We start from the raw sequence: 24,257 nt of genomic DNA on the forward strand, positions 1-24,257 counted from the left end.
TTGCAAAATCAATAGATGACACCTTGGGTTTTATCATTCTGCTGAACCTATGAGGCGCTACACTATGTGGCCTCAACTAAGTTTTGTTGTTTTTGCAGAAGTAACGTTACACTACCTGCTCCAAAACTTAAATAAACCAGCATAAAGGTCAGTCTGCTTTTACCCAGTGATATGAAGTCAGGGGAGGAAGGTAAGTCAGAGCCCGTCATTATGGATATAAAAAAATTGAAATATATTGAATATGAATTCAGTTATTCAGTATTAAAGGTTTTTTTCATTTAACTCAACAATTTTTGGATTTCATTTGTTTCTCGTTCCATAGACTTTTTTTCCATAATGGAGGATTACCTATCTATTTGTGCTTTTATTCAAAAGGACCAGTGCATAGACTTACTATACAAGTGAACATAGGAGAATAAAAAGTTGTTTTTCTGTGCTACAGTTTATATGTTGCTACTTTTTTTGCCAATCAATTGATCAATAAGATATAGGTTTATTTAATTTTAAATCTGACTGTGCCTCACCAGACAGTAACCTCCCTGCACCAAATATTTAGCTGCGGAAAATGGCATACAAATGCTGGGATAATATTGTATTAAATGTAAAATATGCCTTTAATTTAAATAAATGTATTTCATGGCTGATACTGTTCCTTTTTTAATTTTGCTTTTCTTATTTACAAAAGTTGTATATGTTTCTTATTAGGTTATATCATTATGTTATATATTTATTTGTTGCTAGGCTATAAAAAGAAAAAAACTAATTTTTCCTTTTTCACTGCATTTCAACTTGTTTTTTGGTAATGTAAAACATATTTACTATATTCCTTGTTATTAAGGGCTGTAAGAATAAACATGACTTGACTTAATAGTAATAATAGTCTGTACTTTGCATTAGTCTGTGGTCTGTGCAGCCCTTTGAGACTCTTTGTGACTTAGGGCTATACAACTTAACATGACTTGACTTGAAAGGGTGAACCAGAAGAAAACGATGCATGAAATAGGTAAAATAATCTATTTTAATTTTATTATTATCAAACTTTTAGTAAAAACAGTATTTGTCTTTTAAATAGATACATTTTGCTTAATATTGATATTATTTTTCTGATTGTCAAACTAAATCATAAAATAATAAAATTATATCTTACAACAAAGTCCGTGATGAGGTATTTGTGAACTCCAAGGCAAAAAACAACAAGGTGTAGCTAGGAGGTAATTTTGTGCTTTTATTGGTTAGCGCCTCGTAGTGGTAAAGAAAATACTTCATTAGAAAAACAATATTGATTAAAAAATTCTCAAAAATACATGAATGATAATTTGAACGTGCATTATTTTGAATAATTGTAGGTCAAGTAATTTGCATTCATTTTACATAACATGAGGCTTATCTAGAGGGAGATGACATCATTTTCCGCCATCTTGCTGCTACTGGTACCCAAACACCTAAAACCTCACAAAAGGCTGGGCATACACTAAGAAGAACATTTTTGATTTTTGCTCACTTTGACTTTCTCTAGTTGTATTCTTCCCTGTGCTTTTTAGCAGGACACAAAACACCAACATCTAATGGTCAAATAGTACACACACGTTACATTTTTGTAAGCACTTGCCACACAAAATAATTTAGTTGCCTTCCTGTTGTATAATATCGTCATACTACATATGATTATTCAGCAATTCTAAATATAAACTCTTAGCATGTATTATGTGGAACATCTCCCCACAAGCCTAACACAGCTTTCACGAACTACAAATGAAAAAAAAATGGGAACTTAAATAAATAACAGAAGAAAGTTAGCTATATGTATGATAAGACAGGCAAAAATGTCTTCTAAATTATGTGATTAGATTTTGCAAAAATCATTACCCTGAATATCAGCGCTCAAACAAAAAAAGTCACAAAGCAGGGTAGGAGTCACAATTGCTGCAGTTTTTTTCAGTGCCCCAAGAAAGCCAGACAGTAGGAAGTGGTGTCCTCACAAGAACCCACCCATATGCTAAAATGTTTCCAGAATGATAACTAGGTAGTCTCAGTCGTGGAGGTTTGATAAACTGAAGTGTCAGAGGTTTATCTAAGATGCCATTAAACTAACAAAAATGTTTCATAGACTTCTTTTTTTTATCAGTGAGCTGATTTGCTAACTAACCTGACACTACATGAGGGATGTTTATAATAAAAATGTAGGAAAGAGCAGAACTGTGTGAAGCTGCATTTGTGTTGCGTTATTAAAAAGTACATAGTTCAATACTAGAACTGGCACAAGCTTTTTCTATGTCAAGGTCATATTATTTTTAAAAACCCAGACACACAATGAGAACATATTCCAGACTAAAACTCCAGTGGTAAATGGATACCTATAAATCCAACATTCCCAGGGAGGAAACTATAATGTCTCCTCTCTGCACAAATTCATGGGAGTGGGGATGTCAGGCAAACATCACACCCACACAATAACCTGACGTAACCGCGCGTCCCTGATGGATGAGGGCAAGTAAACGATGCCGTTTGCCACACTGCGGTGTGCGGAATTGATTTGTTTGTAAACGTGCAAAAAAGAGGCACAGAAGCACATTGGGATTAAGCCAACTGGTCCTCTGGGAGCCGCCGTGCCATCTGAACACAGATGCAGCCACTACAGGGCACCAAAGCAAAGGAAGGAATCACAAATCAAAAGAATGCAGCACGCTACAAAGTCGCACTTCTGGAGAGCTAAGGGCGGGTCAAAATGCAGTATTTTCAGTTCGATTGTACCTGGGGAGCAAACAACTCAATAATCCTATGATCTTCCTGGCCAAAGAGCTCTGTAGTAGCTTGCCATTTGTTTGATGGAATCCAGTGTTTCATACGGTTTGGCCGACTTTGGCATACAGTATGAGCCCTTATTTAAATAGTAGCGCTACAAATTTAACCGGAATCTATAACCATCCAGAAAAATCAATACTGATTTCTATAGTTTTCGGTACGTTACTAAAAGTCTATCCGCCGGTCTGTCGGTCTGTCGGTCTGTCTGCCTGTCTATCACAATAGCATACAGCTCTACTGCACTATAGTCAGAGCTGTTAAAACAATGGCTAGCTAGCTGGCTTGCTAAGTAAACAGCTAGACAGATTTCTATCTAGCTGTCTATATGTGTGTCCGTCCGTCCGTTCGTCTGTCTGTCTGTCCGTTTGTCCGTCCGTCCATCTGTTCATCTGTCCGTCCGTCCATCTGTCCGTCCATGGGTTTCTTTAATTATTATCATTTAATAAAAAAATTTAACAAAATACTATACATTGGAACCTTGTTCATCATGGGATTAGGTTCCGAAAAGAACCTGTGAAAGTCAAAACCCACATAAAACATTAAATACTTTGCGGAATGTCTTGTCCATATACAGGTTTTCAAAAAACCTCAAATTGTAGTACGTAAAAGATTTTTTACTTATGTACACATTTTAAAGCACAATATTGACACACAGGGAGAGAATGAACGGAGGAATTGTTCAGCCAATCAGAATAAAGAATGCAATGTTTTATACTTTTCATATAAGTTTTTTTTAAGGAATGTGAAAAATAGTAATTATGCTTTCGAAAATTCATATTACGTATGGGCTATATGCCACGAAGGAGACAGGACCTGATTCCAGTTGTCAATGTTAATGATAAAAATGCAAACAGTAAGTGCAGTTAAGGAGTTTAGGTTGAATTAACTTAAGGTACTCTTCTTTTTTACCTTACATAAAGATACTTCTTAACTCTATGCTGTTGGTAATGGCAACTCGCAAAATAACATCACGCAGACATAGAACTGAGGTTCAGTTCTCACATATTTTGAAATGCAAATGTGACTCCAATTTTTTTAAATGCACGTGTTTACCTGATATAGAAAAGAGACTGCTAGTGGGCAGAAGATGAAGTTATTTTGCTTGGATTAACAGAAAAGCAACTTAAGGGTGACATGTATTTCACGCATTTAAATAAATAAAGTAATGCCTCCTTATTCGAGCAACTTTTCAGGCTAACAACACGCGTCCCAATGAAGTTATTGATAAAGGAATGATGATAAGCGTATTTTGTTTTTAATATTGGACCAATGCAAATGAGATTTAATAGCATCCTAGTCCCTTATTTTGACTCACTGCTGTTTGTTGACTATTATGCAATTTCCACTATCAGCCAATCATGCTGCTCTTACCGTATTTGATTTCTACACCCTCTAGGGCTAATCTGATTTTGGAACCTTGAAAATGTAATAAAAAAGAGGGGACTCAGAGGAGGGCCTAGGCAAGGGATGTAATTCTCATATCTGATAGCCCCTCTCCCAGTTCTCCTTGCAAGTTCAAAATCCATTGATCCATCCTTCTCACCTGATTTTGAGTGTCTACTAAAGTTTAAACTTAACAAAAGGAAAAGAAAAAAACTCTGAGAACAATAAATTGGGGTGTTTTGGAATGGGTAGGTATATAAAGTATATAAATAAATATTGAATATGGGAAAGTGTTTTGGTTCTTAAACAATTTGTTGGTTGAACACTGATCCCTAAGAGATTATTGTCTAGGACTGAGATATCTGTAAATGACCTGTGACAACTTCTAACTTGTGCATTTACTATAACTGCCACCTAGAGTACTGGGGGTGACTTAAGTCCCCGCATGTCATCAATTTATTTAGTCAGTCTTATTTAGTCAAATATAAATGAAGATATTTTACAAGAAAGTGCCATCATGGGGGGCAAAATTTGACATCTACATTCAATACTTCCAACCTTTAAGCAAAAATACAGTTCACTTAATGTATTAATGTTATCTCCAAATGTGAAATGCTCCAAAAAGCGTTTAAAGATGCAGGCCGCTGGACTTTTCCGAAAGCAAGATTACTCATTAAAAACACTTCAACAAGTGTCCAACTCTCTCTTTAATGTGCTCGGAGTTTGTGATGCTTCACTGCCACTGATGTCGCAAATGGGTTCTTCCTCTCATCTCCTGGGCACGATTGCGAGAATAATGGAATTTTTTACATTTGAAAAAAAAGACAGAAAAGAAATTGCTATTACAACTACTTTCAGTTCCCTTCACTTTTTATTGAGAGGACTGAATGAGGACACCCCGTGGGGGTCTTCCGGTAGCTTCTTGGGGTCCTGTGTCGGTTCATGTCATAAGATCCCATGAAATTTTGAGAGCAGGATGAGTCAAGCCTGTGTAAATTTGTGGAAATTAATTTTGCAAGATCATGAATATTTCCTTTTTGCTTTTTACTCAAAGATAGAGCATTAATTTCTTTAGGGGGTATTATACGGCCTAGCTGCAATTCAGGATGATTATTTCTCTCATAGGAACGCTGACTTGAATCATCGACTTGAAATTATGCAGGATCAGCAATGAATCAAAATTATTCGCATTATGTAAGAATTTAATTGCGCAAATTGAAAAAATACTGCATAATGTCACTAAAACAACAAACATAATGTAATGTAATAAATAAAGACATGAAAGTAAAAGCGAAAAATATCAAAATAAGTGGTAATCAATCCAAAAAATGTGCAAATGATGAATACCTAAATATGGATATACAACAATCAATAAATAAAGCACCCTGCTCTTTTGTTGCTTAGGTTGAACTATTGATACTATTTATTTATTTTGTTTTTTACGTTGGTTATTTTTCATACATTTATTTCATTTTATATATAATCTGCAGGGTTCGTACACTATTTTCATGACCAAATTCAAGAACTTTTTAAGGACTTTAAAACACAATTTTCCAATTTCTCCACTACCAGAAATCTAATGTTAATCATGCATTTTGATATTCAAAAATGTATCCACAAAAAAAAAAACAGGTGTTTTTCAAGTCCTCCGATATGTCTGCAATCTTTACACCTGTTTTTTAGTTTCACGAATATATCTGCAATTTACATTTGCGATTTTTAATCACGTGTGTGCAATTATCAAGCCATTTTATTTTTAGATCTTTAGAAAATAGCGGCCAGCACGGTGACTAAGTGCTTAGCGCGTCCGTGGCACAGTTCCCTGGTCATCTAGCTACCAGCCTTCCTTTGCGGGGTTTGCATGTTTTCCCTGTGGTTGCGTGGGTTTCCCCCAGGCACTCCAGTTTCCTCCCACATTACAAAAACATGCGTGTCAGGTTAATTGGCTGGTCTAAATTGTCCCTAGGTGTGAATGAGCGAGTGAATGGTTGTCTTTTCCTGTGTGCCCTGCAACTGGCTGGCAACGAGTTTAGGATGTCCCTTGCCCACTGCCCGAAGAGAGGTGAGATGGGCTCCAACTCCCCCACGACCCTACTGAGCATAAGCAGTGCGGATTATGGATGGATGAATAGAAAATAGCGAATGTATTTGTAGATCTGAATAATGCCTTGGTAGATATTTTTGAAACAAATCTCTCTTCATATAGTTGTTGGGTAAAAATGACTAAATATGTAACTCACATTTTTAGTTGCAGGAAGTTATTTTCATTACACTTTACCACTGGGAAACGCTACCTTAATTTTTCCATGGCCCATAAGAAATGTCCATGATTGAAACGTAATCTTTGCACTAATACACAATTCATCATTGCATAATGCCCTGTATAGGTGTAGCATGCAGCAAATTGTTAGCAATAGAAATCATAGTTTAAACTAATTATCTCAGTAGGTTACATTGGCAACCATTTCAAGCATTTATGACTACTTCACCCCAAATTCCAGCACTTTTTAGCCTTTGAAACCTTGACAGCATTCAAATTCAAGTATTTTCAAGGTTTCAAGCACCCGCACGAACCCAAATGAAAACAGATCCCTTTTCTTCCCAAAGTGCCAGACAAACCATGTTGTTGTGCCACATTGTGACCCGATATCAGGCGGTACCGTCAGCCAGGAATGTTTGAAAAACAATATGACCAAAGCGCACAAAAGAATTTCATTTTCTATTTTGATATGACAACGTGACAATTCTTTGTTTCTTTGTGGCCGGGACTCGTGAGAATCCCAAAAACAGGTCAGGCAACATGCCAACAAAGTTCTATTCATTGTCACGTCTGAAATAAATGGTGTGGCAAGGCTAAATTTAATGTAAATAAGTCAGAGTGGCACTATAATATGAGTAATGGGCAGCATTGGGCGAGTTACTGGAAAAAAAAGATTACAGTAGTTTCTTGACATGTACAATCTTGAGACCTTGCAAAACAAACACTTATCTGAGACACTCCATATCCATTTTGTATCTGGGCTACAAAAGCACAAAGGTTCAAGAGTGTACTCCATTCGGGCCCCAATGTTGTGGAATGCTCTGCCCCCTGAGACCCTCAGTGGAACTTTTTAAATGTAGGCTTAAAACACACTTCTATTCTCTAGTTTATGAATGACTTATATTTCCTGTTGACAATTTCCTTGTATTATTTGTTATTGCAACTTCCATTGCAGCCTGGTCATCGTGAAAGGGGGATTGGCTCATGTGCGGTCCCTTCTCAAGGTTTCTTCATTTTCCTCATGTTGAGGTTTTTGAGTTTTTCCTTGCCCTCATGTAGGTTATAGATCAAGGGATGGTTTAATTAATAGTCTGTAGTCCGTAGAGCAATAATCTGTGGTCTGTGCAGCCCTTTGAGACTCCTTGTAATTAAAGGCTATACAACTAAACATGACTTGACTTAACTTGACTATATAATTATATGGGTTGTGGGTAAGATTCAACAGTAGCTATGTATGGTGTCTGTACTGATAAGTTTGGTGTCAAAAGTTTGGTATCACTATGTGGCGGGATAAAATTGTGACCAAAATACCCCAATAGGCCAACATTGAAAATGGAATTAATTTTTCGTCATCTTTATTGTACCCTATAAATTTCAGTGAAGCTTGATGTCAGAATCATTTTACAAGTGGGCAAAATCTTCACCTGCTGTTGCAATGCCGGAGAGAAACATGGACAAAATAACACACAAGAACAAATATTCCCTCGATCGCATTGAACTATTGTGGGGATAATACCGAACAGATGGTCGTGTGCACTAATTAGAAGCTATGTTTGTATTTTCTATGCATGTGAGGATACAAAGGTTCAATGTAAATGAGCTGGCCCTTTCAAACAAAGTTAGGATATCACAAGATCCCCTTTAGTGAATAAATCACCAATAAATGTTAAATTATATAATTGGATTTTCTATTTCCATTTGAGGTTCCACTGCTCGGCCAGAACAGGATCCAAACATGTTTTTTTCAAAGTCTGTCTGTTCAAAAAACGGTTACATATTGACCTAGTGACGAGGCGCGAGCGGCATCTTCGGCGGTTACCATCGATCGGGCCCCTACACTTTTGTTGTCCGCTTAGTCTCGAGTTAATCAACCGCTCGGCGCTAAATCACCTCCAAGAAGGTGAAACGAGGGGAGCGGGGTCGGCCAAGTGCTATCGAGGGTGAGTCACGCTTGTTGTTGCCGTAAAGAGACTTCTAGGAAGATGTTTTCGCATAGGTGGCGGCTTTAAAAGGGCTCACGCAGGCACGAACTGGTCCTTGGTCCTCTGTTTTTTGGAAATCACATATTTGTTCTTTTAGACAAATACAGCCGAGGCGTTGAAGGTCGTGAATTGAGAAGTTTACTGCTATTTGACACAGGTGATCTAAAACTCCGCAAGTATAAATGTTTCTCGATGCATTTATTAAACAGATACCTCTTGAAACAATGTGTAATATGTTGAGTAATGTTAGAATATTTTAATGTGTCACTACATATAGACATAATTGTGAGAGTTAGTTTCAATACTTTTCGTTGCTGCAGCAAACACACAGCAGATGCTATCACAGGGGCATGTCACCGAGTGTGTGTGTGTGTGTGTGTGTGTGTGTGTGTGTGTGTGTGTGTGTGTGTGTGTGTGTGTGTGTGTGTGTGTGTGTGTGTGTGTGTGTGTGTGTGTGTGTGTGGGATGAACGTGACTTTTTGCACGACTGTTATAAGCTGGTATATGCTGTCAGTCAAACAGCTAGGCGGGCGCAATAGCCAATGGGTCAACCCAAAACAACTTGTGAAGCACAGTGACAGCTACTAGTTTACCGGCTCGTTACATTCAAAAGGAAAATAATCTATTAAATCAGACTCTGAAGAAAGTCAAAAGAACGCAAAGAAATACTGACCACCACTGGGTTCTTCGTGGATTGTTTTCGGGTCTGGGAAGAGACTGAGGCAGCGTTGGAATAGAAAGCAATAGCTGTGCCGCAGGTCCGGCCCAATGCGGTACATAAAGACGTTCACAAACCATCCCTGCCGAGCCTGTATCTCACTAAAGCCAGGTCCATTGATCATAAAACGGATTATCTGGAAATATAACTTGTGGGAAAACAATATATTCGTGATGGTTATATTTTTATAATCACGGGGAACTAGCCCAGTACAAGTATCCACAATGCTAGCGTGAAACTAGTCGGCTGCTCTCTTCATGGCCACACTGAAATTAGAAGCCCTTCAATTTTTTGTACTAGTGATGACAATACAGACCATTCATTCAACGGCAATTCTGTTCTATGTGTTTTTAGAATTGTTATTTTATTACAATTGTTTAAATTAAATGGAACTGATATCTAATACGTAAATAAATGTTTCTACGTCACGGGTTTTGACTATGGCAGGACTTTTGGAATGCAACCCCCACGGAAAATAAGGGATTACATATCATTTCGATTCTTTTAAATCACAGCACCCATATTTTGATCAAGTTAATCCAGTAGTGGTAATTAATCCACCTCAAAATTATCCATATATTAGAACGTGCCTTTTTATTTATTTTTGCCAAATTGAAATTAGTATCTTGTAATTATACAGTGTCTTCATTCTTCTAAGTGGGTGTTTTGATTTAGAGTTGGTAGCAGTGCTGACATCATCTAGAGTGACAGGTGCAAGATTAAGAAATGGGTGTGAGGAAAACTTGGACATGATCATGATATCAGTGGAATGAAAGGTAAAGGCGCGCAACAATAAAGCTCATAAAACAGGAATAACGTAACTAAAGCAACACAAAACAAAAAGTAAGAGCATAAAGAAAATTGTGTGCAGACAGACCACGAAGGGCATAATAACCAATATAAAAGGAGTAAAAGATTATTAATTTTATTCTGAGACTTAGCCGCTTGCAAATTACATTTTTTTTCTTCCGCATGTTCGTTTTATATCCAGGTTGTAAGACGCTAAAATTAAAGCTCAGATAAGCAGTTTCTTCGATGTTTTATTATCATTTCAGGCAATAACGAACAATAGGACAATAGCTTAACGGACCCAAACCTAGAGGAAACAAGATAAGAGAGTGATCTGATGTGGAAATTTCCCGAAACAAAGAGTTTTAGTTTAAACTGGTTTACCAGGAATTGATATGACAAGCCCATTTTCTGGCTACAAAATGAAATAAACTGAATAATTTCAACCAAACAAATGAATAAATCATGACGTCAACTAATTTTGACTAAATAAATGGAGGAATGACTGAAATGATCAAAAGGTTATGAATAAAGAAATCAAGACTGTGTGTTTTTATATATATATATATATATATATATATATATATATATATATATATATATATATATATATATATATATATATATATATATTCAGTGACAGGTTTCTATATTAGAACACTGCACTATACGGTTTTGCATATTCAAAGTCATGTATTCTGTATCAACTGTGATGAAGGGGTTGACACATCAGTGCCTGTGTCTACAATTGCCACTCGGGGCTCCGGACGTCGACGGCCAGTAAATTGGTGCAGTGTGACAAAAACAGTTCCAATTAATCTAACTCAATAACATCAATTTTGACTGTTTTAAAACATTGTGATAATCAATGAATTCAAACCTCTAATATCCTCTGCACTATGTTTACATTAGTAGCACTAAGAAAAAAAGCATTTTGATACCAACGAGTCCTTATTACTTATGCAAGGCAATCAAGCTACACCTGTCTCTACAAGATATAATGTCTGACAAATATAACAAATTTTAGTGCTGTTATAAGCCCGGAATGTGGAAAAGGTGGATACATGGGCTGCCATGATTGGCAGATATGTAAAATTATACAATCATCTGTTTTGGGACATTTTGTAGCACGGGCAGTAATATGGACACAGTAAAGTTAAATGTGTTTAAAATTGAACTCAAGTCATGAGGTTATTTACGAAGAGACGGTAGTAGTTGATCCTTTTAGTCTAAAAAGAACATTAAATTGTAGTCTTACTTTTTGGAAGATGAGTTAAGCAGAAACATCCACCTATTTCATAAATTTCTGAAGGCAGTCATTTTGCCACTTCTTTGTGAACATATCATGAGCAAATTGGGACGACAGCTAATGGCATAATGGCGACCCTTGGTTAGTAGCATATAAAATCCAATTCTAAGGATAATTGTATCGTTCAAGGGACAGTTAATAATGTTACCCTACTTGATGTGACTGAAGCACAAACGGGGCAAATGCAATCCTGGGATGCATTTGGCAAGAATTTGACTTGATGTGTGTTGCGCGACCAATGGTGCTTACATTGAACATCTTTGAACTGGATTCCATCTATCTGAATTTACCAGATGTGTTTTCGTATCCTTAATAGTTTCTGAAATATTCAATGTCAAAACGTGCCTAAGACTTTTGGGACATCCTGTATGCTTTTTTTTTTGTTTAATTTTTGGGGGGAAATTCATGTGTTTCCTTTACCTGTCTGCTTTTGTACAGAACTGAGAGTAATGTAAATGCGCCTATGCGCAATGCGGTAGAAAACCCACGCAAATAATAATAATAATAATAATAATAATAATAATAATAATAATAATAATAATAATAACAATAATCCAACTTGAAAAATAACTAGCAGTGTTGTGTCACGACCAGAACGGAATCAGAACCCAAATTCGTAACGTTAATTACAAGTTTATTGATGGAAAGAGGAAGGGCTAGGCCCGCGATCTGGTGCTTGCTGGACGCAGGAAGCAAGCCGCTCACACAATCGGATCGTGTTCCGAATACGGAAGTGGATCTTCCAAAACTAGAGATGGCGGTGTCGAGGACAGGCAAAACAGGTCGATACCGGGACAGGGGAGCAAAAACGTGGTCGGGATCAAAAACGGGTCGTAAGCCGGGACGGGAGAGCAAACGTGTTCGGGGTCAAAAAACAGGTCATAGACAAACGGAGAGATCAGGAACGGGCGGGTGGAAAAACGGGTGAAAAAAGCGGGACCGACGGGAGTCAGAGTCAAATTGCTTGCCTTGTAGAAACAGAGTTTCGCTGACGGACTGACAACAGGCCAGTGAAAGGACTTAAAAACGACTGGGAACCAATCAGGTAGCCCGCAGCGGCTGGCGCCAACGAGCGGGCGCAGGTTATATTAATCAGTCATCATGACATGTTGTAGTTCTGTGTACTACATTGTAAGGGAAATCATGGTCTAAATGTGCATTTTACACTATATTCAATCCAATATATACTTTTATACTCTTCTTATATGTTTATACATTTATATTTCAATAGTGCTCAACAAATGTGTGGTTTTATGATTTCGCAAACACCTCCTAGGTCAGGAGAAGGGATGTGCCTCTTATTAAAAAGCTACAACTTGACAGCCACTGTGAGGCCAGCTAGCTGACTCCCATCAAGATGGCTTTGCCTTCCAAATTCCATTCTTCTAACAGAGACGCTTTGTGTTTATAAAGTTCCACTATCCTTAGTACTCATTTATCATACTCACGCGCCAATTAGAGACCAACATTATACACTGCATTTAAATATGTGATTCCTGTCTAAACCAACAAGACTCATTTCCTGTTTCATATACACCAATCAGATGTGTAGTTTCTTTCTTGTGTTTTACAAAAAATGAGCTTCCTGAAAAACGAGGTTCGTGTTCTTCCTTGAGCCGATTCTGGAAGCACGTACCTCCGATGGAAGGGGCTATCAAAAACCTGAGTTTCCGACCCAGAGTGTGTTCTTTTCCTCTTTCTCCTACAATCTCAAGTTTTAACCACTGAGAGTAAATGCACGTATACACAGTGCTGTCGAAAAACACACACAAAAAAAAATGATAATGATCCAACTTAAAAAAAATAACTAGCAGTGTTGTAGTTCAGAGTACTACATTTAATCAGTTGACACTTTCACTGGTTTTCCTTTGACTTCGTTTTTGGATTGCACCATTTTGCTAAGCGAAGGGAAAACAGTGAAAGGAGAACAGAAAAAAAAGAAGTTCGGGACTTTCAACAGCGATTCCACCCGCACTCTCAGTGTGGAAGGAGCGTGTAATTATTCTACAATGCACAAAGAGATTTTGTGATTATTAGCAAACACCGCAAACTCCCACGATGCAGAACTCGCTATTGTGGTGAGTACAGAATAGGACAGGTGTCGCCAACCAAACAATGGTTTGCACTGCAAATATTATTTGATTTAGGCTTCAAATAACGACTAATGTTGTTTGCGTGTCCACTGTGGGTTGATGTCAATCAATGCAAAACATTCCTTCCTTCTGTACTTAATTTTAAAATTTTACCTCCGTGCTTTAAAGATTACCAATGTTGTCATCAGCATCCAGTCAACATCAACCTTTATTGACATTCATTAGTGACAAAGTCAGAAAAGCTCAAGGGAAAAATGGAACTGTGGCGAAAAGGAGCCTACCATGAGCATGCCATTTAGGCGAGAGGTGGTTTCAACTCTGATTGATAACCTGTCAGTCAAAATCTTGACATGCTGGGAAAGGCAATGCAACCAATGTTCAAATATTGGATGTGTAAGAATCACATTTTACATAAATAAAAACTATGAGAGGCTGTTTGAGAAATATATCCTACTTGCTCTCATATAAGATCATACTCAGACATGCACAACTATACTCTCGTGGAGACACAATCATTCCCATGCACAAAAACTACTATACTCTATCATACATACTACTACACTCTCATTCACACTACTATACTACCTCATACATACTACTATACTCTCTCATTCATACTACTATACTCTCATACACACACTACTTTACTCTCCCACAAATACCACTATACTCTCATTCACACACTACAATACGCTCTCACACATATGACTATACTCTCATACACACAATACTGTACTTTCTCTCACATATTTCTATGCTCTCATACACACACTATATTCCCGCACATACACACTACTACGGACTCTCACATACACTACTATACTCTCTCACACATATTTCAATACTCACATACACTCTACTATATTCTCCCATTCATTTTACAATTGTCTCAAACACACACTCCTATACTCTCTCACGCTTACTTCTATACTAGGAGCAACTCAACTTTGATGTCGAACTCAAACACACACTACTATACTTTCACACACGTATTGCAAAGCTTTCATACACACTACTACACTCTTTCCCACTGACTACTATACTGGGAGCAACTCCAATTTGAAGTCAAACTGTACAACAAATGCACACAGAGTGGTGTGCATCGCCTTGGTTACCAAAAGTTCCCGAAGTAGAACAACTCTGAGAGTGATAATTACACTAGACTTGTAAAAACCCTATAGTAATAGAAATTATAATGGTGTGTGATAAATAACAGGAGACTGTGTGGGAGGGTATATTAGTGTGTGGGGGGGTAGTATAGTAGAATGTGTGTGGGAAAATACTAGCATGTATGTAAAAGCATAGTCAAGTCGAATGAGAGTATAGTAGTATGTGTAAAAGCGAATAGCATTGTGTGTATGAGAGTATAATGGTATAAAGTGTGAAAGTATAGTACTGTAAGGTGCGCAATTCTCTTGCTACCTGCCTATCGGTAGAGTGAAACCAAGAATTCTGATTTGGTGGACACTTAGACCCCAAACAATATGATAAGTGATAATATTAGCAAGCTAGAAGCAAGTCAAGCCATCCAGTATTTTTTTTTCTCGATTTCTAAATGGATCATTGCCCATCTATTGATTATTCTATTCAAAAGGAGCAGCGCATAGACATCATTTATATTTGAGGGTAAAACGATCAAACGCTTCTCTATGCTAGTTTGTTTGGGGCTGAGGTGTGCGCCAAATCAGAATAATAGGTCTATCGCCCTCTGCTGTTAAGCAAAATAATTGCGTGCCTCACTCTGCATCTGCACATTCAGCAAAATAATATATATGTACCAATTGCATTATAAAAATTATTGATATAATGTAAATATTATGTGATTTAAAAAATAAATAGATTAAAAAATCTAAATGAAGTGAGAAAGAACCAAAGAAATAAAAACTGAATTGATCTAACCGTTCTAATTCTATATTTCTATGATGAAAGGTAAGGCTTTGCCTCACCTGCCTCTCCTGACTGCCCATCCCTGGATATAACACTACTAAAACCCAAATGGCAACTTTCCCAAAAACCTTAAAAACAATTTACAAATAAACAAATTGATAAAATACCTAGTTTAACGGTAATAATAGCTGTTTGTCAATCAATCTTCTACATTCTTTTTCATCTAAAAAAATGAATTAACAAACTTGTCACCGGTGAAGTTTGGTTCAAATATCAAAGTAATATTTTATTTCTATTCAACATGGATGGGTCCTGTGTCGTGAAGGGCAATAGAAATCTATGAAAATTTGCATTCAAATTGAATTCAAGCTGTTGTAAAGTTAATGCAGCGATTACTGTTCTTTTATATCTCTCTAACTGAATTTAACTGAATTGTCTTCATTATCATTGATATTAACTTTGTGAAACATTGTATGCAACGAGATTGGACATGGAACTCACTTTTGAGAACTGTTATGGTCTACCATAAAGCTTATTATGCTGAAATAAGCTTTATGGTAGAATGCATAACAGTTTTAACACGAGCGATTTGAGAAGAAAAAGCCAAAATAAACATGTTACCTGCTCAAAAGTGACGGCGTGCATTACCGTTCGATTACATTCACAACAAATACAAAGAAGGAATGATTTAAATTGTATTACATTCCCAACAAATGCAAGACGAAGTGGTTTTGGTTCTATGTTTGCTATCACATTCCTGAAAAGTGATATAAAAGTGAGATACAACGAGGTAAAAGTGGTGATAGTAGCTAGGGGATGCAAATCTCGGCAGGGATGCATTTCTCGGCATAACACCGGCAGCGCTTATCTCTCGCTGTGTTTTTTGTTTGTTTGATTTTTGTTTTTTTCCCCATTTGTGGAGGATCTGCACAGCATGCACTTACTTTTACTCAAGTGGACTCGCTAACACGAGGTGGTGTATCCCTGGGCACAAAGATTTCCATCTGCCGCAGGGATGTCAAACTTTTGGACTAGCGTGTGACGTCATCCACTCCGCTAAACTACAAGCACCCTGAGGGCATCATGTTAATCTGTTAATAAACAACAAGGGAGATTGCTGGAAGTGTGAATTTCCCTACGGGGATGAATAAAGTATCTATCTATCTATGTATCTATCTATCTATCTATCTATCTATCTATCTATCTATCTATCTATCTATCTATCTATCTATCTATCTATCTATCTATCTATCTATCTAATTATTTAGATACAGAAAATGCTTCGCAAACTATCAGTTTAACTCCAAATCACTAAATCCAAAGAAACTGTCATTCTCTGTGTTGGGATAAATGACGCGCTGCTACCTCCTTCCACCTCCATCACGTCAGACGTCCTTCCTGCTTCATGCCAATAGCTCACAAGCCTTACAAACCATCTTTTTGCTTTTGGGCCAAATATTTCTCTATTTGCAGCTTTAATCTGCAGAATATGATTTTCTTTTCAGTGCAATTTCGTTTAGTTTCATTTCGTTTCCTGGACGTCACCAAAAATGTGCTCCTTAGCGCCAAACCGTTCATTTTGGCGCTGCACTTGCAGTGCACACTTGATTTGAGGGACTCTGCTTCAAGCTGTATAGTCCAGCTGAAACGTACAGTTTGGCACAGTTTGGCCCTGAAAGTATGCATGGCCGAAGTTAAGCTTTGTGTTTACTTAGGCTGAAAATCAAAGCTCCGGGTTTAGGGTGGTGATGGCACTGGGAAAGAAACCATCTCTAAGTTTGTTTGTCCTATTTTGAGGTACTTTTAGCGCCTACAACAGGGCAACAGGTCAAAAAGGTGGTGGCCGGGGTCGAGAAAAGTATTTTATGATGTTGATGGCTTTGTTGTCCTTCAGACTCGGCAGAAAGCAGCCGATGATCTTCTGGGCTGTGTTGCTTAAGTTGCTGAAATTCTGATTATTTGGAGAATGTCTAACTCAAAACATAAATCTAATAATAAATGAATGCATATTTTTAAGCGACTATTCGATTTATCTATTATTTATTGCATTTTCTTGGTTTTTCTACTTGCAGCGATCTTCCACTCTCGGCCTCCTTCTGAAGAGTTAGCACATCCTCTTTGTGATAAAACATGTGCCCCTGCAGTACTGGCTTTGCTTTGCTTGTTTGGGTCAAACGCGCCGCGTCATGTCAAAGTCATAATCGAATGAAAAATAAAATGCAGTGTAATTTAGAGCACTGGCTTGTTTTGCGTTTTTTTTACTGTCAACCTTGACCCCGGAGATAAACCGACTCTTGGCAACAAGATGTGTGTTGCTGACCCAGATGCTCTAAAATGCATGCGATTGCATTGCTTGGCATTCGCAGAAACACTCTATTCAGGTTATACAGACAAGCATTATAGTTAATGTTCAGGGAAATGTAAGAGATAAAAGTCTGAGAAGAAGAATAAAAGGGAGATTTTGTAGCATTTTAAGAACCTTATAATGACTCAAAAATAAATTAACAAGGAAATGTGTTTTTTATCACAAAACAAGATCAATTCACAATTCACACTCCTCGCGGTGTCCTGACATTGTCAGTTGGTGGCGCTAATGTGCCTTTATGTTGGTTTGCCAACTACCAAAAACAAACACATAAGAATCATAAATTTAAGCAAAATATGAACCACTATTGTTTGTTTTTGTCTAATTCAGGGGTCGGGGACTTATTGCTCGCAGGCCAGATATGGCTCTTTTCTAAAGTACATATGGCTCGGAAATAAAATCATAATCACGCTACTTTCATCCATAGCGTTGTAATACTGATTAGCGAAGAATGGAGTCCAGTGCGCACACAGCCAACACTATAAAGCAGATGGTTAGGTCCAGTATGTAAAGGGCACAGTTTTGAACTCAGTTTACAGTCAAGGTGTCACACTAACAGACCCCGTTTTGGTTGTACGTCGCTAAGGGGCCAGTCACACAGCCGTTTGCGGCTGAATCACGGCTAAAATTTTGCGTTTTTTTTTTTGCCCGTGGTTGCCCGCGATGGAAAATGCGCAAAATTGGCCAACCCGCTGTTCATCGGTGGTATGCCCGCAAAACAGACGCCGGCGACTGTTCCGCTTCCTCATCGCGTCATTTCTGTGTCATTTTCTCGTGTGGACCACGGGTATAAAAGCTCCCGAGCCGGTGTTGTGCCCAAATCCGACTCCTACGCAACACCCCCCACACCCCACCCCTCGCGTGAACGCGCATTCTGCTGCGATCGCTTTTGTTGGAAGCGTGCATTGACGTTGGTGACTTTTTCATCCGCGTTAACAAACGCATTTTGTAGAATACGATCGCACTTTATTGTTTAAATAAACGCGTTATATAGACTAGGATCTCCCAATTGTTATAATTAGCTCGCTTTATTGTTTTAATAAGCGTTTTATATAGAATACGATCGCTTTTGTTGGAAGCGCAGCAGAATGCGCGTTCACGCGAGGGGGGGAGGATTTACCGTTCGATTACGTTCACAACAAAAACAAAGACGGTTTAAGTTGTATTACATTCCCAACAAATGCAAGACGAAGTGGTTTTGGTTATATGTTCGCCATTACATTCCCTAAAAGTGAGATAAAACGAGGTAAAAGTGTTTGTAGTAGCGAGGGGATGCAAATCTCGGCAGGGATGCATTTCTCGGCATAACACCGGGCTGTAGAAATCATAACCGCTCAAGACACAGTCCCGTGAAGATCAAGATTTCAAGCTATGGCATCATTTTTATTTTATTATCTTGAAAAGAAATGTCAAGAAATAAAAATGGATTAAGACGAGGTCACTACGCTGACGGGGATCCATGTTCACCCCCTTGACGTCTCGAGCACAACTGACGTGTGCTCGGCAAATCGCGCTGTATATACGCGGAGAAAGGCACAAGGTAACACGCTAATTTCACGTAATAACACCGCGATACAGGCGCAGAACATGCTATTACCATGCTCCACCCACGATTACCCGCTGAAATTTCCCGTCCTACCCATGTGTAACCACGCCCTGGCCATGGCCAGAGCACGTCGTTCCGCGTCATTTCCGCGTCATTACCTCGTGTTGACCACGTGTGCGGCACGCGGTTTAACACGTGCTCAAACTTTTGAGCAGCTCAAAACTTTTTCGCGCGGCCAACCGCGTGTGAATTTCCGACCGCGAGTAAAGCACTGCTGTATCTCGTCTATATGGCGGTCTCAAAACGTCCAACAGCGCCCAACGGCATCTGCTTCACGGCCAGAAATTTCTGCCTCGATACGCTCGTGAAAGGCTGTGTACCCGCGCTCTGAAGAATTGAGCAGCGCAAAACTTTTTCGCGCTGCCACCCGCACGCGAATTTCCGACCGCGTGTTAAGCACTGCTGTATCTCGTCTGTATGGCGATCTCAAAGCGTCCAATAGCGTCCGCCTCACAGGCAGAAATTTCTGGCCGTGATTCAGCCGCAAATGTCTGTGTGACCGGCCCCAAGCGATCCTTTATATGGAAGCTAGGTAAATATTTTAGGTTCACTTTGAGACAGTTAATGATGAAAACCCACAGATGGAAAAGTAAACACCCAGAAACGCCAGCTCAACACACAGAGCAATTTGATGAGCGAAGCTATGCACACAGCGCCCTGGAGGGAGACGAGTTTGAAGTAGTATATGTGTTGCTCTGGGGCACAGGCTCTGTCATTATTTTTATTTCATAGTCACACCGTGAAATAAATTGCACTGAAAATTTGGTTTTGTCTGGAAAGCGGGTTTGGCGGTTTTGTTGTAATTTGTCTTAAAATATACAGTATAGCTCTCTCGAAAAAACACAAAAAAATCTAAATATTTTGCTGATACGAATCTGTGATACCACATACAGAAAAAGCGAACATGCAAATTGAAACTAAATGGCAACTACCAGTTTATCATCAACCAGTGACATGCAGTCAGGGGAGGCAGGGGAGGATGTGCCTCATCTGTCATCATGAAAATATACAATTAAAAATATATGAAACAGTTTTATTCATTCTTTGTTGAAGCTATTATTGTTTAACTTAACAATTGTTTTTATTTTATTTTTTCAAACCACTGTATTTTCAATTGACATTATGAATATTATTGATAAAATTAGTATGTAACGTATTATTGTGCATTTGAGGTAGGTCAGGCCTAAAAAAAATCCAGCCCGCCTCCACCCTGGCCTGCGGGTATTAAAACCTAACCCAGCCCGAACCCTAAAAATTACCTTAAATTGGGAGATCACGCAAAGTAAACCCGAATTTTCATATTTTTGTGAGAAGGAGCGTTAATTTTGACCGACTAAGATCACCCGCCGTGCCCCTGCTTCTGTGGGTCTGACGGACAACCGCAGAGCCAGTGCAGGCTGCACAGAGCAAGAAGTGGACGGAATCCATTGCGCAGAACCTCTACGGTGAAAAAGAAATAAAGAAAACAGATGGGTAGATAAAAAAAGAACGGTCAGCAAAAGAAAAAAGCCCACCCCGAACCCGAATGTAATGATTGACATTTCAGGCCAGACCCTACCCGAATTTCGTGTTCGGCTGTGGCTTAAAATATTACCTCTGGTCATCATATACAGCGTGAGGCGCGCAATTCTCTTGCCACATGGCAAAGGGTGACAGTGAGACCAAGGATTCTGATTTTTCAGCACCAAGCAATAACATTATTGATTATATTGGCAAGCTAACCTTGTTTTTGCCATAGCATTGTTTCTCATTGCATGGACTTTTTTCCATAATGGATGATAACGTATCTAGGGATGATTTTATTCAAAGGGACCCGCTCATAGACTTAATTTTTAAGTTTTGGTAGGGCAACAAAATGTTGTATACTAAGCTACAGTTCATTTATTGCTTTCTTGCCCTGTCATTTAAATAATGAGTGATATGTAGGTTAATTTATTTGTAGATCTGACTGCCTCACCAGACACCAACCTCATCACACATCACAACTATTAATGTACTCAAAACAAAGTCACTTAGTTTCGCACGACAGCCTTGATGTTTGAAATAAAATCAGACGTTAGATGGATATTGGGGCGGCACGACGGCTGGGTGGGTAGTGCGCACCCCCACGGTGCAGAGGTTCAGGGTTCAAGTCCAGCTGACGCAGATTCCTCGTGCGGAGTTTGCATGTTCTCCCTGTGCCTGTGCCTCCCAAAACATGTATGACTGGTAAATTGGCCGGTCCAAATTGTCCCGTAGGTGTGAATGAGCGAGAGAATTGTTTATCCCTGTGTGCCCTGAGCCTGGCTGGAAACCGGTTCAGGGTGTCTCCTGCCCAATGCCTGAAGTTAGCTGGGATGGGCTCAAGCACCCCCGCGACCCTACTGAGGATAAGCGGTAAACATAATGGATGGATGGATGGATATTTTAGATTAAGGTTTCTCAAGGTTTCTTATTTATTTCATGTTGAGGATTGCCCTCATGTTGGTTTCAGATCAGGGGATGGTGTAATTGTGGTCTGTGCATTCCTTTGAGACATTTTGTGAATAACGGCTATACTAATTAATGTGACTTGACTTGACTTGAAGTGGGTACACATATTCATTTCATACATTTATTGTGATTTATATTGATGTGTAAGTAAACTGTGGTCCAAACTGCGATCTGAAACGATGATTTGAGATTTAATTAGAGATATACGGGTGGGTGGGAAATAAATTAAACAACAATCCAGGGCACCCCTTCTCTCACATGTCAACTGAGATTGGCAACAGCCCACTCGGGACCCCAATGAGGACAAGCAGTCTGTCTGAAAAAAAAAAATAGTTGGATTTCTTCATAGTTGCTTACATTTTGTAATCAAAATGTGTGAAGACCTCAAATGAATTCGACTACAAATCATTGGACGAAGCTCTCGATATAATTGTTTTTGCACGATACAAATTCAATCCCAAACTACCATTGACTGCTGCACTGCATCACACAGTGATTGTTTCTCAGAAAAAGACACACTTAATAGTGACCGCTTTGAGCTTTTCGGGGTGACAATGTGCAGCTCTACAGTAAACAACAAACATGCAAGATTCTCTGTGTCTATAATAAAAGGGCAGGGCGAAGAAGCAATAGGCATGAATCGTGTTGTATTCAGGTGCCTGCTGCAAACCTGTGATTGTGAAGCACAACAGTGGTGTATCGTTCGCAAACAAAACGGCTATATAAGCCGGCTCTTGGAAGTAAACGACTGGGGCAGCATCCCCACCAATAAACATCTGATTCCTTTAGGATGCTTTTTTCCCATTTGTGATTCGCTATTGCATTTTTCCATGGATTCTGTTTTGTTAACTTTGAATTTGTTGAGTATAAAAAATGTTACGGTTGTTGTTTGGGTTGTAACTTAAGTGTGGATCAGTCAATAGTTTAATTTATCTTTCCTTTGATTTTTAGGGTCCATGTGTATCACATTGCTTTTTTTAAAATGTAAAGTTTATTCTTGTATTTTATAGTTTATGTATTGTTGCACTGAAAGTACATGATTCTGATTGATATATTGTTGTAGGTTTTTTCAGGCATTCTGAGTTGCTTGACTTCATAGTTGCTTAGCATTGAAATGTTCGAAGTTGAAATTAGTTAAAGATTCACTGTAGGGTGAAAAAAATATTATAATTCAAGAGAATAAATCTATTTTTAACCAGTTCATTTTACATTATTATTTGCAATATACCAATTAAAGGGACAACCCAACTCTGTCTTTTTTTCTTCTTTTTTTCTCGCTTTTTCCCTGTTTTTTTTCTATTTATTTATTTTTTATTAAGCTTTTTTCCTGTTTTGTCTTTCCTTTTATTCATTTTTCCCTCCTCTTTCCTTTACTTCTCTTTTCATTTTTTCTTCTTTTATTTCTGTCATCCTAGCTTGGCTTTTCCTCTTTTTTGTCTTTTTTTCCTAGCCTTAGATTTCTTATTTATTGTTTTCTTCTCACTTTCTCTTTTGTTTCTTTTTTTATTTTCTTATTTTATTTATTTTAGGCCCCTTTTCCCCTTTTAAGCTATTTATAGAATAATGTTACTAGACAATTGGTAATGCAGCATGTATTCAAGCAACTAAGACAATCTGAGATCTGTTTGAAAGCCGAAAGAGTCGACTCATTTTACTAAACAGAGCCGAAAAAGCCTGTTCTCTGATAAGAGCCGGATTTCCCATCACTAAAGCACAATAAGTGGACGCACGCTGATGATCTGCATGCTTTGCCGTGTGCGTGTGGATGTGCGTGCGTGCGTGTGATACGCGTGCGTCTTACCCTCTGCGGCTAAACAACACCGGAGCAGGAGTAAAAACATGCCTGCAGACAGTGTGCGCTTTGCGGGCATTCCAAGCGCTTCACTCCGCCACCTGCTCCTGGTTCCTGCGCGCCTCCCCTCTTGTCTTCCTTCTCTTCTTTCTCCTCCTCCTCCTCTGCATCCTCCTCCAGCCGGAGCGAGGTCCTCTCCCCGGGCTGCCCCCGGCGCACGTTTCCTCAGACCGGCAGCCATATCCGGCGGACGAGTTGCTGAAGTTTGACGCGTAAATCATACATTTGGATCGGGATTTTGCGAGCTCGCGATCCGGTCTCTTAGATGGAGGGAGTAGGGCTTGGGGGTTCTTGGGGCTGCAATGAAGCCAGAAGAGGAAATGAGCCCCGCCGGTCCACCTCCGCTCGGTCCACCCATCATCATCGTCATCCTCTTCATCCTCATCCTCATCCTCGTCCTCGGTGTGTGGTGCAGGGCGCGTGCACGCCGCCCAAAAGGATAGCATCGTGCACGACACATCCGTTGTTTCTGTGACCTCATAAATAATTCAAATAAATATTTTTTGTATTGGATCCCTTCGGAAAATCCAAATCGGCACGAGGAAAAATCATGTTATAGAAATTGGCCGTTGTACCTTGTTCGTCCACAAGAGGACAGCACAGCGCTGTTCAGCGTGGCCACGTTTTGAGATTGCAGTACATTTTAACAAGGTATTAAAGGGACAGTGTGTCATATTTAGTGCCTTCTATTGGTACAAAAACGCTTTATTCTGTAAAAAAAGAAGACGTTTATTTAGTT

At 38.9% G+C, this 24,257-nt stretch overlaps 1 protein-coding gene across 1 annotated transcript in view; it reads right to left on the bottom strand.

The window, feature by feature from the left end:
- kiaa1549lb (KIAA1549-like b) overlaps nucleotides 1-23,902 on the bottom strand; it is a 128,201-nt gene extending 104,299 nt beyond the window's left edge. Inside the window, exon 1 of the mRNA XM_088334635.1 lies at nucleotides 23,468-23,902. Coding sequence (XP_088190761.1) covers nucleotides 23,468-23,699 — 232 coding nt within the window. The 5' untranslated portion in view covers nucleotides 23,700-23,902. The remainder of the gene's footprint in view (nucleotides 1-23,467) is intronic.
- Between the last annotated feature and the right edge of the window lie 355 nt (nucleotides 23,903-24,257).

The sequence above is a fragment of the Urocampus carinirostris genome, chromosome 4 (genome assembly GCF_059441175.1).
Source record: "Urocampus carinirostris isolate Australia breed hairy pipefish chromosome 4, RoL_Ucar_1.0, whole genome shotgun sequence".
NCBI classification, from domain to species: domain Eukaryota; kingdom Metazoa; phylum Chordata; class Actinopteri; order Syngnathiformes; family Syngnathidae; genus Urocampus; species Urocampus carinirostris.